This window comes from Lipotes vexillifer, unplaced genomic scaffold (assembly GCF_000442215.2).
Source record: "Lipotes vexillifer unplaced genomic scaffold, Lipotes_vexillifer_v1.1 scaffold685, whole genome shotgun sequence".
NCBI lineage: Eukaryota > Metazoa > Chordata > Mammalia > Artiodactyla > Lipotidae > Lipotes > Lipotes vexillifer.
The window spans coordinates 960559-980575 of record NW_006771436.1 but is presented as its reverse complement, the minus strand read 5'-3'; the positions used below and the strand labels follow the sequence as shown (position 1 = coordinate 980575).

General features: G+C 37.5%; 1 protein-coding gene across 2 annotated transcripts in view; it reads left to right on the top strand.

The window, feature by feature from the left end:
• Positions 1-14210, top strand: part of SUCO (SUN domain containing ossification factor) — a 73870-nt gene extending 59660 nt beyond the window's left edge. Inside the window, exons 20-24 of one of the 2 annotated variants that reach the window (XM_007446756.1) lie at positions 1109-1213; positions 2785-2939; positions 3540-3631; positions 11117-11172; positions 12187-14210. In XM_007446756.1, the coding sequence (XP_007446818.1) occupies positions 1109-1213; positions 2785-2939; positions 3540-3631; positions 11117-11172; positions 12187-12630 (852 nt within the window). In that variant the 3' untranslated portion in view covers positions 12631-14210. The remainder of the gene's footprint in view (positions 1-1108; positions 1214-2784; positions 2940-3539; positions 3632-11116; positions 11173-12186) is intronic. The other variant, XM_007446757.1, reaches the window with a different exon arrangement.
• Positions 14211-20017: the final 5807 nt, after the last annotated feature.

Below are 20017 nucleotides of genomic sequence, written 5' to 3'. Positions count from 1 at the left end.
AACTGTCTAGAATTTCTCAGTGTTTGTCAAAAGTGAGTCAAAAGAAACAGTTTAATGAATCACATTCAGCATTTTAAAAATATGAAGTAGGATAGAAAGTACCACAGTGGATCACAGTGAGAGAAGTAAGTGAAACTTCTTGTTACAGTTTTATACATCCGCCTACTCACCCCCACATACACAGCGCAGACTTAAAGATTACTTAAATCTAAGTTTGAAAAACTTAGGTTTAGAATAATAAATGGTTATGTAGCTGTTTCATAGAGGGTCCTAAATTAGAGTGTTAGATTTCCTTGACTTCTTTCTGCCCTCTTTTCCTTCTTCCTGAATTCACTAGTTAGTTGAAATTTTCAGTATAGTCTACCTAACGTAGGTTCATGACCATGAGTATATTGCATAAGTCTCTAAAATATGCATGCAAGTGATATTTTAAATAAAGACATGTCTGTTGATTATAAAAGTTTCTAAAATTCAGAGCTGGAAAGATGGCTGTTTTTGATGAATTTCTTTTCACTGGTTGACTAGAGGATCTGTTTTAGTTTTTTGACTATGTGACATCCTAAGTTCCATCCTAATATGCTGTGAAATAGAACTTTTAAAACCTTGGTATGAGCCTGCTTGATATCCAGAAACATTCTTCAAAAATTTTTCAACATGTCTTTGTATTGACTGCTTTGGTTAAAAAAAAAAAAAAAAAAAAGCATGCTTGACAAAGTGACTGTTTTGCGTATAGCTGGTTATATACTGGTTTATACATATGGAGCCCATATTAACTTGAAAAGCAGTTTATTAGCGTCTGTTAGTCAATATTCTACATGGTAGCAGTGAATGATGAAAGGTTTTTTGGTTTTTGGCTTTTGTTTTTTTTGGCTCAGGGCAGGGGAGGAAGGTTGAATAGTCTTAGATTCTTGAAGTGTTTTATGTTTTTTTTTTTTAAATTTCTGGTCCAAGTTTACAGTATTCATTCATTAAGGGCTTCCTATTAATATGTCCCCTCTGCCCTGAGGAATTTAACAGTTTTTCTAGATTTTTTACTTGAATTTATAATGCAGTTAAAGTATACATGAAACACAAAGGAAAATAATATTTATTTCCTCCTTTATTATAGGATCAGCGGCAAACTGAAGCCATCCAGTTGCTACAGGCACAACTGACCAACATGACACAGCTTGTTTCAAATTTATCAACAACAGTAGCAGAATTAAAACATGAGGTAATTGTTATTGATGGTATTGTAGGAAATGGTGTCATAAAGGCAGGCTTCATATCTAAGAACTTTAATCGAAGAAAATTGTCATTTATAAAGAACTTTTTCAGAACAGCAGAATGTGGCATTTTAAAGTTTTGGAAATATATTAATTATCGTAATCTTTTGGAAAACACGGCTTTCATAGTTTAGGTCTAAATTACAATTATAAAGCAATTCTGTTAGGTCTTTTGTAAACCATTGGTAGTTGCAATATATACTTCATTTTCAGTTCAAATAGGCTTATTAATTGCTTAATGAAACAAATTTTTCATTGATTTAAGCAGTATTTATTGAGCTACCGGTGTGTGTGAAGCATGAGCTGTACAGTTCTAGGTTGAGGCATACAGCAGTGAAGAGTCCCTAGCCTCACAGGGCCCTCTGACCTGGGGGAGAGAGGGAATACATACAGTAAATATATATGAGGGACAGTGGGGTAGAGAGTGAAACTTGTATGTGTGGACTGGTGGTGCTTTAAGTGTTGCTGCTTTAGCTACGGTGATGTTGGAAGGCTTGCCTGAGGAGGTGGCATTAGAACTGAGTGCTCGAGGAGTTAGCATCCACACAGAGCCTGGGGTCAGAACAAGCTTGTTAGTAGCAGAAGTAGGGCAAAGGGCCTGTGACTAGAAACAGTATAATGTGTTTGGGGTCAGAAAGAAAGCTGGTGTGGCTGGAGCAGAGTGAATGAGAGAAGTAAGGGTAAGAAATGAGTTTAGGAAATTGGCAGAGACCTGGTCATGTAGGCCTTTGTAGGCAATATAGAGCTTGAATTTTATTCTAATCACTGCAAGTCATTGAAAGTATTCAGTAAAGAAGTAACATGGATCATCTCGTTGAAAACACTTTGAGAAACTCCTTGTTTGTTGCTCTATAGAGAATTGCCTCTTAGATACCAGCAAGAGTGGAAGTGGGGAGGAAACCAATTAAAGAGGCAATTGCAGTAGCCTGGGTGAGGTGATGTTGGCTTGGACTAGGATTTTAGAAGTGGAGAACATTGTGAAGTTGCTGAATTCAGGATATATTTTAGAGGTAGAAAGACAAGCCTTGCTGAAAGATTGGATGTGGGACATGAGGAATTAAGGATGATCCCCAGGCTTAAGTCACTGGGCAATTAATTGGTGGTTTAGTTTTGTAAGGTGGGAAAGGTAGGTAAGAGCATGATTTTTTTGTTTTTTTTCCTCACCAAGGAGAAGATAGTACAAATGAAAAAATGGAACATATGTGGCAAAATGTTAATGATCAGAGAACATGTTAATCATTGGTGAAAGGCATATTATATTATATTCATTGTATTATACTATTTTTAAAACTTTTCCATAGGTTTGAAAATTTTTAAAGAATGGAGGGGGGAGAAGAAAAAGTAAAACATTGCCTTTGTAGTACATTTTCAAAGAGCATGCCCTGCATTTACAGTTTTGAAGCACTCTGAAAAAAAAAATGTTTAAAATGATTTGTCCTTTGAACTTTAGGTCCTATTGTATTTTTTTCTAATATGGTTTTCAAATTATTATTATTATTAAGCCCTCTTCTCATCTCAGGTTTCAGATCGACAAAGCTATCTTGTCATATCTTTGGTTCTCTGTGTTGTCTTGGGACTGATGCTTTGTATGCAGCGTTGTCGAAACACTTCTCAATTTGATGGAGATTATATTTCAAAACTTCCTAAAAGTAACCAGTATCCAAGCCCTAAAAGGTAAGTCAGCATTATATTTAAGTTTTCCTCTTATTTTTATTTTTTATTTTTTGGCCACTCTGCGCAGCATGTGGGATCTTACTTCCCCGACCAGGGATCGAACCCATGCCCCTTGTATTGGAAGCACGGTGTATTAACCACAGGACCGCCAGGGAAGTCCAGTTCCTCTTACACCTTTGAGAAATTTGAGCAAATAGAGGATACTGAGATAATTTCTTTCCCCATATGATTATCTTGAAACCAAAATGTTAAAAACATCATTGGAACTAGTGAGATGGTCCTGTGCATGGCTGGAAGGTTCTGTAGACTCTAATAGAGAAAACACTGATAGTAAGTGTATAAAAACCCTTGAAATGGTTGTGAAAGATGCTTCAATGTGGGATTTAAAGGGGGAGGAGGAGAATAGGTATTCTAATACAACACCTTTTAGAGAATGATCCTTAATTTTTTTTTACATGTGTTATCAATAACTGGAGTGTTACTTTAGAGGTTAGTCCTATGTGGTATGTACAGTTCTCTAGCGTCTGTCTAGCCCCAACTACAGAGTAAATTACATGTATTTTACTCACTGTGCCCAATGTTGTTTTTTCTTAATGTTAGGTGTTTCTCTTCCTATGATGATATGAGTTTGAAAAGGAGAACTTCATTCCCACTCATCAGATCCAAGTCTCTACAATTAACTGGGAAAGAAGGTAGATTTTTGTGGATATGTAATATGTGTATAGAAATGTGAATCTAGCTTCCTTCCAGCAGAAGCCTAATGTCAATGTTGTGTTCGAGACCATCTGCAACAGAACAGTGGGTTATAAGTAGTCTTTGTTTGTACGGTGTCAAAGCCACTTTACCATTTCCACACTTTAAATCTATCTTTGTTCCTAAAAGCCCAGAGGGTGGGGTGGGGGGCTTAGTGAAATTAGCCATTGGTAGCCTTATTTGCACATGCTCCTGTTTAGAAGTATTTCTTTTTAGAAAGGGGTGTTTGAGAAAGTTCAGCAGATATGGAAAACCTGAATGTGCTCCCATAGTATCCTGTGCTTATCTGCCTTCTCCTCCTGTACAGGTAGGACCCCTTTTGTCTCTAGTTTAGGTCTGTGAGGCACTTTCCGAAAAATAAATCAGGTCTTTCTCTTTTTCATAGCCCAGGGTCTATAATAGTATTCCATTGTCTAACACTTAATGAATACTTAAATTTAAATGAATGGGTGTGTACTGAGTGGTTGTTTTCCTGTATTAGTACTTTTTATAATTAGTACTGTAATTAGTGCTTATTGAGAGATTTATCTTCATAGCAATATTAAAATAACCATATTAATGATATATTTCAACTAGTGCTTTCTTAATAATCATGGGATTCTCTTTCTTTAGGATTTAGTAACTAGCAGCATGTTTCAATTGATTCAGTCATTTAAGCAATCATTCCTGAGATTCTCTGGTTTACTGTTATCACAAAACTTTACAGACTTAATCCATTACATGTGTGTTTACTTACGACTAGTAAATTTCATCCTAGTTCCTGCCTTTTTCTTTCTCCTTTTTTCTTCTTTTGGCTGATGTCTTTTTATAACTGAGTTTTTAAAATGAAGTATAACTTGTACAGGAAAGTGTACTTATCGTATGTGAGGCTTGGTGGATTTTCACAAACTGAACATACCTGTGTGACCAACACCCAGATTAAGAAGCAGAACATTATCTAGCACCCCAGAAACTTCCTTGTGCTCTACACTGCCTACCCCTTCTCAGTATAGCCACTACATATTTTGATATTGTGAGATTCACCATGTCATTGAGTATAATTGTAGTTTGTTTACTCTTATTCCTGTATAGTATTGCATTATACAAACATACATTATTCATTTACATTGGATTATTTCAGTTTGAGGCTATTACATATCTTTTGGCGAACACGTGAACACAAATCTGTTGGATATATACCTAGAAATGGGATTGCTGGATCATAAGATTGTGTATATTCCACCTTAGTAAATACTGCCACACAGTTTTGCAGAGTGTTGTATGAATTTGCCCTCCCGTCAGCTCTTTTTGAGAGTTCCATTTGTTCCATATCCCTATTAACATTTAAGTATTGTTGGTCTTTTAGCCGTTGTGGTGGGTGTATGTGCATTACTTATTTGAGCTGTGTTCGTGTGATTAGGAAACATGTTGAGATGTTTTTCCTTCTCAGCATTTCTAGTCTCATTTTAAATTAGTTGAAATCCTATTTTACTATTTCTTTTCTCTCTGTCACTCTCCAAAGCCAGATAGAATAGCCTTTTGTACCTGAGAATAGAATTACTTCTGTTTTAAACAACTGTGTCATCTTGGTTCATCTTTACAGTTAAAAAAGTTGAGTACAGTAGGCAGGAAGCTGGCTTTAATTCTGATTCCACTGTTTGTTAATTCATTTATTTCTTCTCCTGTTGGAATTAAATCTCTTCTTAAGGCATTTATTATAGTCTACTTTGATTTTAGCCATCCTGTACTTGCCTTATTTTTAATTCTAAGCTCAGTGAGAAGGGTCCATGTCTTATTTTGTTTTCTTACTGTAGTAAAAAGACATGTAAAATTTACCATCTTGAAATTTAATTTGCTCTTAAAAATTTACTTTTTAAGTGTACAGTTCCGCAATGTTAAGTATATTCACAATGATGTGAAACAGATCTCCAGAACTTTTCCATTTTGTAAATCTGAAACTCTATATCCATTAAACCAATCCCTTTTTTCCTCTCCTCCCAGCCCCTGGTAACATTCGTTGTTTTTTCTGTTTCTGTGAATTTGAATATTTTGATAAATAATATGATTCCTCTTATATGAGTTGTCTTTCTCTGACTGGCTTATTTCATTTAGCATAGTGTCTTCAAGTTTCATCCATGTTGTAGCATGTGACAGGATTTTCTTCTTTTTTAAGACTGAATAATATTCTGTTGTACAGATATAACCATGTTTTGTTTATTCATCTGTTGATGGGCATTTGGGTTGCTTCTACCTCTTGGCCATTGTGAAATAATGCTGCTGTGAACATGAGTGTGCAAATAAATATTTAAGACCTTTCTTTCAGTTCTTCTGGATATATAGTTGACCCTTGAACAGTGCTGGAGTTAGGGGCACTGAGTCTCTGCGCAGTTGAAAATCCATGTATAATTTGTAGTTGACCCTCCATATCCGTGGTTCCTCCGTATCTGAGGTTCTGGATCCGCAGATTCAGCCAACCACATATTGTGTAGTACTGTAGTATTTACTGTTGAAAAAAAATCCACGTTTAAGTTGATTCATGCAGTTCAAATCCATGTTGTTCAAGGGTCAACTATGTACTCAAATGGGGTTGCTGGATCATATGGTAGTTCTATTTTTTGAAGAAACTTTACAGTGTTTGTCACAGTGGTGGCACCATTTTACAGTTCCACCAACAGTGCACAATGGTTCCAGATTTCTCCACATCCTCACCAGTACTTGTTTTCTGTTTTGATAGTAGCCATCCTAATGGATGTGAGGTGATATCTCATTTTGCTTTTGATTTGTGTTTCTTTGATGATTAGTGATGTTGAGCATCTTTTCATATGCTTGTTGGCCATTTATAAATCATCTATGAAGAAATGTCTATTCAAGTCCTTTGCTCATTTTTAAATCAGGTTATTTTTTATTGTTAATTGTGAGAGTTCTATGTATTCTGGATATCAATCCCTTATCAGATATATGATTTGCAGCTATATTCTCCCATTTTGTAGGTTGCGTTTTCACTCTGTTGATTGTGTCCTTTGATGGACAAAAATTTTTTAAGTTTGATGTAGTCCCATTTGTCTATTTTTGCTTTTGTTGCTTGTACTTTAAATGTCACATCCAAGAAATCATTACGAAGGCCAATGTCATGAAGTTTTCCTTCTGTGTTTTCTTCTAGGAATTTTATAGTTTTAGGTTTTATGTTTAGGTTCTTAATCCATTTTCAGTTAATTTTTGTATATGATGTAAGATAAGGGTTCAACTTCATTCTTTTGCATGTGGATATCCAGTTTTCCCAGCACTATTTGTTGAAGAGACTGTTCATTCCCCATTGAGTGGTCTTGCCACCCTTGTTGAAAATTATTTGACCATTTGTGAGAGGATTTATTCCTGGGCTCTTTTTTTTTATTCCATTGGTCTGTATGTCTCTTTATACCAGTACCACACTGTTTTGATTACTGTAACTTTGTGATGTGTTTTGAAATCAGGCAGTGTGAGTCCTCTGTTTTTATTTTTTTTTAATTGTTTTGCCTATTTAAGATCACTTGGGATTTGATATGAATTTTAGGATGCATTTCAGCAAAAGAATGCTATTAGGATTTTGATAGGGATTATGCTTAATCTATAGATCGTTTTGGTAGTATGGACATCTTGACAATATGAAGTCCTCCAGTCATGAATGTGAGATGTCTTTCCATTTTTTTTGTACCTTCTTTAATTTCTTTCATCAGTGTTTTGTAGTTTATACTTTGATTTACGTCTCTCACTTTTGTTGACCAGCCAGGTGGACCAAAATTGATTTTTGTAAGACATTTTTATTACAAAGTAAGTGAAATACAAAAAAGTGCACAAAACTGAAATGTACAACATGCAAAGGAATTATAAAGTGAACACCTGTGTAACTAACACCCAGATCAAGAAATAGAACAAGGCCAGCACTTTTGGTATTGCTCCTGTAGAGATAGCTACCTTGACTTTTGAAATAGTCATATTCTTCATTTTCTTAATAGTTTTACCATCAGTGTTTGGATTCCTCAACAATATAATTTGATTTTTGCCTGGTTTTGAGCTTTTGATAAATGGAATCATACCATATATACTTTTTTGTCTTTCTTTCAGCATTCAATTTGTAAGGTTCATATACATGATTATACTTCATTTTCAATATTGTATAGTATTTCAGTAACTGACTAAATCACAATGTAGTTATCCATTGTACTGTGTTGTTTACAGTTTGGGGCTATTACAGATAATGCTGCTGTAAACATTCCCTTTGTTTGTATACCAGCACATAGTTGCATGAGTTTCTCTAGGAATATTACCTAGATGTAAAATTGCTGGGTTGTAGGGTATGCTTATCTACAAGTTATAACATAATGGAAGACTTTTCCAAAGTGGTCATATCAGTTTATCCTTCCACCAGTACCATGAGAATTCCCATTATTCTATGTTTTTACCAGCACGCACTTAGAATTGTCAAATTTTAAAGTGTTTAACCTCATTGCAGTTGTAATTTGCATTACCTGATTACTAGTGGGGCTGAGCATTTTTACTTATGCCGTTTATTCATTTGACTTTCCTGGGCATTAAAGGTTTTTGCCTGTTCTTTTACTGGGTTGTTTCTCTCTTTCATACTGGTTTATAGTTATTTTTAAGATTTGGATTCTAATTGTTAGTTGGTTAAATGTTGCAGATATCTTATTTCATGTAGATATCTATTTCACTCTTGAGACAACCTATTTTACATGGAGTCTTTTTTAAAAAAATATTTATTTATTTATGGCTGCATTGGGTCTTAGTTGTGGCACATGGGATCTTTTGTGGCTGTGCACAGGCTTTGTCTAGTTGCAGCAAGCGGGGGCTGCTCTTCGTTGCAGTGCGCGGGCTTCTTATTGCGGTGGCTTCTCTTGTTGCAGAACACCAGCTCTAGGCATGCGGGCTTCAGTAGTTGCAGCTCGCGGGCTCAGTAGTTGTGACGCATGGGCTCAGTTGCTCCATAGCAGGTGGGATCTTCCCAGACCAGAGCTTGAACCCATGTCCCCTGCATTGGCAGGTGGATTCTTAACCACTGCGCCACCAGGGAAGTCCCACAAGTCCCCTTTCAAATCACACTATACTACTTTGCAGGTAGTATGAATATTTTATAATAACAAAATATTCCTAATTCCTCCCTTCAATCCCTTATATCAGTTCTCATTCTTTTTACTTCTATATAAGCATGTATAGTTACATAAGCATACCCAAATACATTGTTACTGTTATTGTTTTGAACAAGTTGTTATGTTATGGATTAAGAATAAGAAAAGTTTTTATCTTACCTTCACTTACTCGTTCTCTGATACTCTTCCTTTTTTTATGCAGATCGGAGTTTCTGACCTGTATTGTTTTCCTTTCTGAAGAACTACTTTTAACATTTCTTGCAAAAGCAGGTCTATTGGCAACAATTCGTCAATTTTAGCTTGCATCTTTGATTTTTTGAAGTTTGTATATGAAATGCCTGGGCGTAGTAATTTTGGCATTTGTCCTTCTTGGTATTCTGAGTTTCCTGGATCTGTGGTTACTGTCAGACATTAATTTGGGGAAATTCTGTCATTATTACTTACAATATTCCTTCTGTTCCATTCTCCTACTCTTGTCTTTCTTTATTTTCATTACTCATATGTTACACCGTTTGTAGTTGTCCCGGAGTTTTTGGGTATTCTGTTCATTTTTTTAAAATTCGTTTTTCTCTTTACTTTTTAGTTTTGGAAATTTCTATTGTCATATCCTTAGCCTCAGTTATTCTTTGCTCAGCTGTGTTCAGTCTACTAATGAACCCATCAGAGGCATTCTTCATTTCTGTTACTGTGTTTGATCTCTAGCATTTCTTTTTAATTCCTTTTTAGAATTTTTCTGCTTACATTATCTATCTGTTCTTGCATGTTGTCTACTTTTTTCCACTTAAGTCCTTAGTATATTAATCATGGTTTTTAAAAATTCCTGGTCTAATAATTTAAGCATTCCTTCCATATCTAACTCTGGTTCTAATGCACGTTTAATCCTTTCAAACTGTGTTTGCCCCATTTTAAATGCCTTCTAATTTTTTGTTGAAAGGGGAGTATAATGTACAGGTGGTCCCAAACTTACGATGGTTTGACTTAATTTTTCCACTTCACGACGTGTGAGAGCAATATGCATTCATTTAAAATTGTGCTTTGAATTTTGACCTTTCCCAGGCTAGTAATATGTAGTATGATTCTCTCATGATGCTGGGCAGTGGCAGCAAGCTCTCAGGACAGAAATGACTTTTGTGTTCCACTTGACTGTCTGGGTTCCTACTTTTCCTTCAATTGTGGCCTGGGATTACTTACTTAGTCTTGACAGCCCTTCAGTGCTGTTAGTGATTTTTTTAGAAATTCATTTAATTGCTTGAGGTTGATCTGAAAACCATTAACAACCATTCCTAGAAGTAGACGTCATGTTTTTTAAAAAAGCAATTTGAATGAGATTAGTAATCTGATAGAAATGACTATTTAAAGGAATCTTTGGATACTTTTATATATTTGATGACTTTCTCAACAAATTTCTAAGACAATGTAAAAAATAATTCGTTGAATCATGTTATTAGTAGATTTCTGGTACATGAACTTTTATAGTGAGTTTGCTACTTATAAACTGCCTACATCAGACTATAAATCATTTACTTTTAGTGGGTTGAATAGGACTGAAGTCTCAGAGCGCCTCTTTTATATGCGTATTTATCTTGTCAGGGTGGGGGTGGCGTAGAGCTGTCGTGAATGTGCTTAAAGTAATGAAATTTCAGCTACCTAAGGCCAGTATTTCTAATTTACTCACCATGCCAGAGTGTTCATTCATTATTGCTTGATCGCTGATACTGCATATTCAAGCTATTTTAAGATTTTGGAGTTCATAGTTTTGATCACAATAAATCATAGTTTTGATCTCAGTAAATCATAGTAATAAACAATTAGAAAAAACTTCTTAGACCTCTTCTTGTATGTTCCTTTAACTGGCTTTCATACAGTCACAACTGCTTGTTGCACAGTTAACCCATATTTGCAACACAGTATAGTCTTCTGGAAAAATATTCAGATGATCTATAGGTTTGGTATTAGCTTACCTGGAATGTGATTTTTCTCATTACATATAAGAGGGTAGAGCTGGCGCAAACAAGGATCCTTACTGTGTTGGCTGATAGCTGATAGCCAACACAGTAAGTAAGTTAAAAACTTAAGTTATTTGATGATGATCAGTGAAGCCCAAAATAAGAATGGTGCCCTCTCCTAACTTATTGCTTTTGGCTTACTAATTTCAAGTGCATAAATATATGATATATATATATATATATATATATATATAAATTCATTGGTTAAGAAGATAATCATAAAGGGATAATTTAATATTTATATTATTTAATCATAGTATAATCTACATTTTATGTCTGCTTTTTTTCTTACTTATAGTAGACCCAAATGATCTGTACATTGTAGAACCCCTCAAGTTCTCTCCAGAAAAAAAGGTAATGTTTTGTTTCCTTTTAAGTATATTGGTGTGTTATTTGGGTGTAGATGAAGAAATAGGTTGAAAGTTTTAATATAACCTTTAAGTGGTCCTTAAACTTACTGTTTATTTTCAATCATGATAATGATGTAAATGTTTACAGGGGTCAGCAAACTATGACCCATAGGCTATATATGGCCTGTGGCCTGTTTTATAGGGGCCTGAAGCCATTTTTAAAGGGTTGTAAAATAAAAAAGAATATGCAAGAGAGAGAGTATGTGACCTGAAAAGCCTAAAATATTTACTATCTGGCTTTTACAGAAAAAACTTGCTGACCCCTGGCTGATTGTCTGACATGCACTGATAATAAAGAATGACTCAGTGTGTGTGCTATTCCTGTAATCCTCACATCAACCTGAAGACCATACTCTCCCATTTTTTAAGTGAGAACACTGAAACTCAGAGTTTGTATCTTCTTTAAATGACTCATTAAATAGGTGGCAAAAATCAGACTGTACTTAGGCTTTTTTGGTTACAAAGTGTGTGCTTTTTCCATTTTGCCTCTTAAAGTAAGTTGTACTCATTTTGATTAGAGGTAATTGTCTCCAGGTGAAAGAACTTGGCCATTAGAACTTACTATCTTGTAACTTGGGGAGGGAATCAAACCTGTGAACCTTGGTTTTTTCATTTGGTAACCAGGGACAAAATATTGATACTCACCTTTCAGGGTTAGCAAGTAAGATACACATGAAAGCAACTAGAATGATGTCTGGCACATAATAGGCATTCAGATTTTAGTTATCGCCCCTAATCTATATTCAGAGGTGGCAGATAAGAGTTTGACTGAGTAGTATTTACAAAATGAAAAGGTAATTATGGTATCTGTACAGAACATAACAGTATGTTTTGCTGTTTATAATACTCTTACTTTCCTCCAGGAGGTGGCACTTTACTCCAGTAGCTCAGCTCTCTGAATTTGGTTAGGTAACTATTGGAGGTCTAATTCCTACCCTTTCTTTTCCTTGTGTTATAGAAGAAACGCTGCAAGTACAAAACTGAAAAAATTGAGACCATAAAGCCAGCACATCCATTGCACCCTATAGCCAATGGCGACATAAAAGGAAGAAAGCCTTTTACGAACCAGAGAGATTTTTCTAATATGGGAGAAGTTTATCACTCTTCTTATAAGGGTCCTCCGTCTGAAGGAAGTTCAGAAACTTCATCACAGTCAGAAGAGTCTTATTTTTGTGGCATTTCAGCTTGCACAAGTCTGTGCAATGGACAGTCCCAAAAGACAAAAACTGAGAAGAGGGCTTTGAAACGAAGGCGGTCTAAAGTCCAAGACCAAGGAAAATTGATAAAAGCTCTCATACAGACTAAGTCAGGATCATTGCCAAGCCTGCATGACATAATCAAAGGAAACAAAGAGATCACCGTGGGAACACTTGGTGTTACAGCAGTCTCGGGACATATTTAAAATTAATCGAACTTTTCATACTGGAGACTTTTTTTGTTGTTCTTTGAAGAACAGTCTGTGGTATTTGAAGGGTTTGGGGGAGGGAGAAAATATTACTAGGAAAAGTATTCAGAAATTATGATTCCTGCCTTTTTAAAAAGTAGGTGGGATTGTGTCAATCTTGGTTAGTGAGCTGCAGTTTTTACAAGGCTGATCACTTCCTACAAGGACAATGGTAGACATTTTATAAAGATTTTTTCCACAGATTAATTACTGGGACAAAAGTAATTCAGAAGCCCAGTTCCTTGGGTGGGATAGGAATGAAAGCCTAAACCTCTTCCTTTAGCTTTGTTCCTACTTCTTGCACCTTCCCATATTTATGTGCCTTTTGTCTATTTATAATGCCACTGGAAGAGGAGGGAGAACTTTTCCTGTCATTTGATTTCTTTTATAACTTTGTTAGTTTTTTGAAGCTGCAAACACTACAAGGCTTTAATGTGATCTGCACCTGGAGTTCAGTAAAGATCAGTAAAGACAGTGTAAAGATCCTAAAGACTTGGCCAACTAGACCTCTGTTTAGCAAACTCACTTGAAACAGACACTTGATGGAATTTTTTCATCTGTTCTTTTAGTTAAGTGATGATGCTTTTGATGTTATTTTCATTTAACTTATTCACACTAGTTTTCTTTGGTTACTAATTCAATGAGAAGGGGAAGAAAAAAAACGACAGGATCTTTTCTTGAAAATAACTAGTATTTGCAAATAATTGTTTTGTAAACTCACCTTTTAAACACACTTAGCCACTTTTAAGGGTTTTCTTTAGCTACATTACATTTTCAACATTCACAATAAGCACTAATCCTCCCAATTTCAGATCACTGTTTTCTCTTACAAATGGAAAATTCAAAGGTTTGTCAAATGAGTCCAGGTCTCATAATCACTGCCTATGTATGTATGCACAGAACCAGCTAGTGAGTTTGTCAAGCCTTGTCTAATTGGTCAAGTCTAAAGGGATTATTATTACCTTGATGTTTGCTTTGTATTGGCTACAAATGTGCAGAGATATACATGTGTGATGTCAATGGGTTTGTCTTTGTCTTTTTTCTTTAAAAATAATATTGGCAGTGACTGTATTTGAATCAAATGATTTCTAAGTATGTGTTTGTACAGTAATGAGTGAAAGTGGAAAGTTTCTTTTTGAAAGGGAGAGAATTGACCGTTTTGTGTTGTAAGATTTAAGTTATTGAGCACTTTTAGTAATAACTGTTTTTAAACTTGTCTAATACCTTTCTGGGGGTATTGGTTGTAATGTGACTTATTTAAAGCCTCTTTTAAGTTGCTGCTTTAGGTTAACAGTATGTTTTAGATGATTTTAAATTTTTTCCGATCTGTACAATTAGCCATTCAGAGCGAGAGGGCCTGATTGTATAGAAACCCATTGAAAAGAGGTCCAGATGAGAGCAGAGGTAGAGCGGGAAGTTACACCATCTGTGTGCAGCATTCAGGGTTGTGGAAAGAAGACTTTCAGTATGTAACTACGGAGCTGTAGTGCCATTAGAAACTGTGAATTTCCAAATAAATCTGAACACTTGTCTTTATTAATTACTGGCTCTTCTGTTCTTTGAAGGAGAACTTTTACAAACTTGTTACTCTGAACAGATTTGTTTTTGCCACTTTTAAAGTTAAATACAGCAGCATCCTGTTAAATAATCACATTTCAGCCAACTACAAACTGAACTTTGACAGAAACATGTTGTTCCCTATACAGTCAGAATTTCACCATTTCATAAACACTGAAATGAGAGTTTTGAATATTTAGTATAGACTACGTTTATGTGCTTTTCTCTTGTTAGGTGCCATCTTTAAGACTACTAATTGTTAATTTTTTCCATATATAAACATAGCATAACATTTTACAATTTGGGGTTTATTTTTCCTCTGACATTATACTTACATGAGGGGAAAACATGAAAATTATTGCCAGTAATAGATTTGTGCCTGGTGAGAAGCAAAGCTATACATGTGTGTGTGTGTGTATGTGTGTGTGTGTGTGTGTGTGTGTGTGTATGTAATAGGCTTTCAATGTTCCTTGGTAGTCTATTTTATTTCTTCTAATATTAAGTAAAGCATTAAAACAGTAAGAAATAAGAAGAAACGAAGGGATCTGTAAGAGCAAGAACACAAAGCAGTTCTTTTAATTGGATTTTTTAAAATAGAGCTATATAATTTGAGGAATGAAATTATTTTATAAGGTAAGGTTTGCACAGAAAGACAGCAGTTCTCTATTCTCTGCCACTACACGTCCCCCACACCCCAGCCTTTCCCCCATCAAGGGTTTCTTGCTCCCCAGCAGCAACCATTTTCAACTCTGTATCTCCAGTTACTGTGCTCATTTTGCCACTTACTGATTTGCCAGTTTTTGATGTGTCCCCAGTGTGAATATATAAACTTGTCGGCATGGATATGAAGTAGATATAAACTTATATTTGTTAACCTGGTTGAACAAATTTAAGATCACAGTATAATAAGCAACATGTCTATTTAGAAATATGTTTTAACTCTCTATTTCATAGAACAAAGTTACTTAAAAACCTCATGCTTTTCCCCAACTTTTTAACTTGAGAAATTTCAAATCCATAGAAAACGTGAATTCCCATGCACCGTTACCCAGGTTCAACAATTAGCATTTGCAGTTTTCTTTTTATGCATACATACACATGTATTAAACACATTTTTTGGGTGAACCATTTGAAAGTTAAAAGATATCATGCTCTTAACCCCTAAATACTTACGCATGTGTTTTCTAAGAATAAGAACATTCACCTACATGACCAGAATACTAGTATCACACCTGAGACAGTCAGTAATTCCCTAATATCTAATACACACTCCATGATCAGATTTCTCCACAGGTCCACATGCATACTCTTTCCTTCCTTTTCCTTTCCTTCTTTCTTTACCAAGGGCCAGTCAAGTTTCATTTGGTTTCACTGTCTAGTTTCTTTTAAAATGTACAGATTACTTTATGACTTTGCATGTCTTCCTTGTGGAAGGGACATACTTATTTTCTCTGAATCATTCCAGTTTTAGTGTCTGAGCTACCAAAGTGGCTATTAAGAGCTTTTCTAGTGATGTATCAACACTGTCACTATAAATTTTATCCCAACCCACAAGTATTCATTTATATGACATTAAGACATTAAAAAAAAAATCCTATTGGAACATGTATTATACTCCACTGCACTATACTCCACTTAGTCTATTACTTTCAAAACTAATCTTTAGAATATTTATTTACAACAGAGTTCATCACTTGCTTTTGTAAGGTCATACACCCTAGACTACCAACTTTGCATTCCATTTTTTTGACAAATCAGATATTGAAAACCCAAACAAATACCTTCTGTTATAAAACTTGTAAAATAAGTCTTTTTGAGCAAACAAGCATTTGTGATTTTTAAGTTTATAAGGGATAAAAACCAAGTTTTACACCCAGAATGGTTTAAAATAGTTCCCCATATAGGTTGTGTACTATCCCACTTAAGAGCAGGTGTTTAGATCAGACTGCCTAGTTTCATATTTGTTCTCTATCTCTTGAGTTTGGCATTAGACAAAATCACAATCAGTCATAATCTCATTAAGCATCAGATTTCTCACCTGTAAATATGTGTAACAGCACCTATTTCAGATAACTGTTCTGAAGATTAGTCATGCTTATACATGTAAAACTATCATGTTCCTAGCATGTAGTATACACAATGTTAGCTATTAATGTTTTGATGCTCAGAGTGAGATCTCATCCCTTTGTCTCTGAGCGTCAACCAGCAGGTGTAAGACTGTCATCTCCAGCCTCAGTCTACAACCACCATCCATTAGCAGGGTCAGCAGGGAGCTTTGAGCCGGATGTGCTCTGAGTAAGATTCCACCCTCAGTGCTTCCATCGCAGGCATCAATAAGTCACTCCAGAGCTCTGCAGGGCCCCTGGAAAGACCTTGCTACCCCTTGTTATAAGACCTTGCCACAATTTTATGCCTCAAAACCATTAAGCAAATTTCATATGCCTTTGATTCCTATTTTATCACCACAAGAAACCCCATATGGCTCTTCACATCCTTCTTTCTGGACCCATGTTCCTTCACCAACGCCTAAAAACACTTCCCCTGTGCCCTCGGGAACTCAAAAATCAGTCATCAGTAAAATTTCCTAAATCTTTAACTTCTTTCAACCTTCTCTTCACCTCCTTATTCTAATTGAAACTACTTTCCTTGAATCCTTTCCAGGAGGTCACTTTTTTTCTTCCTGACTGCCTCATACCACTTGACCTAGAGGTAGAATGGATGGTCTCCTTAATCCTCAGTGCCTAAAACGCCTCACTTTGTATCTTATATTGACAAACTCTAGCATCTACTCTTTCTCCTTGTTGCAAGTGAACCCCTGTTTTCTCTCACCCTCTCTCATCTTCATTTATGGGGTCACTGTCATTCTAATACTGTTTCTGTCATAATCCTTGATTTCAATGTCTACATTATTTTTTCTAGTTTCTCACTTCTTTGCCTTCTTTCCCCTAAGATTTTGTTCTCCAGCCTGTATCAGCCACTTACTCCCATGATTAAATCCTAGTGTTTATCACTGTCAATATCCATAATCCTTAATACCAATTTCAAGCACCCAACTCTGAACACCACCTCCTATTTTTCTAGCTCATGCCCCCTCACACCCTAACTCTAACAATTCGTCGATGTCACCGAATCCTACAGTCCATTGGTCATACTGATAAGAACAGAGTAAAGGGACAAAGTAGGTGATTAAATAGATAATTGCACTAAGGGAACATAAGAAGAAAGTATGGGAGACCCCTGTAAGTTAATGATCACTCAAGAAAGCAGGTTTGCCTAACCACAAAACCAAGCAGACTTCCTTAAAAACAAAACCATGCAACAGTCATGAGACATGCCCTAAAACAATAAAAACGATGATGGCTTTCTTAAGTTTCCTTTACACCCTGGTCTTTCTTGTCCCACTCCCAAATCACTTTTCTTTCATTCAAAAGAAAGTTCTCTTTCCTATAGGGGAGGGAAAAAAATGACACTCTCAAAATATTTTCAAATGAACCTTATTCTTCATTAGGGCAAAGGCAATGCTTCCTATCTTTGTCCTTGACTTCCAAGAATGGCTGAATGATGGACTTTCCTTTTACCATTTCAACTCAACACCCTTAAAAGTCAACAGCAATGGAAGAGGAATCAAGATGGTGGGGCAGTAGGATGTGGAGCTTACCTCTTCCCACAGATACAGCAAAAACACATCTACAAGCGGAACGATTCACACAGAACATCTACTGAAATCTGGCAGAAGACCTCAGACTTCCAAAAGGGCAAGAAAAACCTCCATGTAGCCAGGTAGGACAAAAGAAAAAAGAAAAAAAAGAGAAGGAATTGGGACAGGACCTGCACCCCAGGGAGGGAGATGCGAAGGAGGAAAGTTTCCCCCACCATGGGAAATCCCCTCAATGGTGGGGAGACCAGCCTGGATGGAGGGGGAGCCATAGAGCCTTGGAGGAGAGTGCAGCAACCAGCTGGTGGAAGGACCTGCACAGATGGTCAGTACCTCTGCCCTGTGCTCCCCAGCCTGGGACGCTTGTCTGCTGGTGTGGGCGGGGCTGGGTGCTGAAGCTCGAACTTCAGATGTCAGACCCAGGGATGGGACCAGGGTTAGCTGCATGGAGACAGCCTGAAAAGGTTGGAGAGTGACAACTGAGTGTGCACTCAGAAGAGACCTGGGCCCACCAGAGAGGCAAAACACCACTGTCGGGGGGCACTTGAGAAGACGGGCAGGACTGCCATAGGAGCTTCTATTCCTACCTGTGGGCTCTTAGGCAACAAGACACCACTTACACAAGTTCTGGGGGCAGGTGCAAGCTGCTGCCACCATCTTGGGCTCCAGAGACAGACATGGGCCACTGCCACAGCTAGGGGACCGGCAAGCAGGTGCCACTTGCTGTCCTGGCGGGGGTAGTTGCACAGCCCGCCACTACTGCTGTGAGACCCACGGGTGGGCGCCGATTGCTGCCACCACCATATGGGGAGCACGCACAGGCCATGAGCAGGCACCAATTGCTGTTCCTACTGTCCTGCAAGTAGGTAGGTTATTGCTGCCGCTAAGAGACACAAGCGCAGGCGCCATCTGCTGCCCCTACTGTCCTGGGACCGCATGGGCCACTGCTGCCATTGGGAGACCCGGGAGTGGGTGCTGATCAATGCCCTCACCATACCAGGAGTGTGCACAGGCCACTGTGCCTGCACACGTCATATCAAGAGGATAAGAGCCAGCACACACACTGTGGAAAGAGGCAACAATCATACAAACTAAAAGCAGCCCCTTGATTCCAGACAAGATGGCAGGGGTAGAAGGACGTGAACTCACCTCCTCTCACTAAAACACCAAAATTACAACTAACAACTTAATAACCATTGACAAAAAAGACTGGAACCCACCAGAAAAGATACTTCACATCCAAAGACAAAGAAGAAGCCACAAGAAGACAGTACGAGGGGCACTTTCATGATATAAGACAGATTCCATACCCGCCAGCTGGGCAACCCACAAACTGGAAAATAATTATATTGCAGAGGTTTTCCCACAGGAGTGAGTTCTGAGCCTCATGTCAGACTTCCCAGCCTGAGGGTCTGGCCACAGTAGGAGGAGCCCCCAGCGCATTTTGCTTTGAAGGCCAGTGAGGCTTGAGTGCAGGAGCTCCACAGGACTGGGGGAAACGAAGGTTCCACTTTTGGAGGGCGCACACAAGATTTTACATGCACTGGGACCCAGCACAAAGCAGTGACTCCATAGGAGCTTGGGCTAGACCTACCTGTGGGTCTTGGAGGGTCTCCTGGTGAGGCGTGGGTCAGCTGTGGCTCACTGAGGGCAAGGACAATGGTGGCAGAAGTCCCAAGGAATATTAATCAGCATGAGATTTCCTGGAGGTCTCCATTTTGGCACCGAGACCCAACCCCACCCAACAGCCTGCAGGCTCAAGTGCTGGGATGACTACAGGCCAAACAAACAGCAGGGAGGAACATAGCCCCACCCATCCGCTGACAGGCACCTAAAGTTGTACTGAGCTCACAGCCACCTCTAAATACACCACTTGACATGGCCCTGCCCACCAGAGGGACAAAACACAGCACCACCCACCAGTGGGCAGGCACCAGTCCTTCCCACCAGGAAGCCTGCACAAGCCTCTGGACCAACCTCACCCACCAGGGGACAGACACCAGAAGAGGAAATACAATCCTGCAGCCTGCAGAAAGGAGACCACAAACACAGAAAATTAGACAAAGTGAGACGGCAGAGAAATATGTTCCAGACAAAGAAACAAGATAAAACCCCAGAAGAACAACTAAGTGA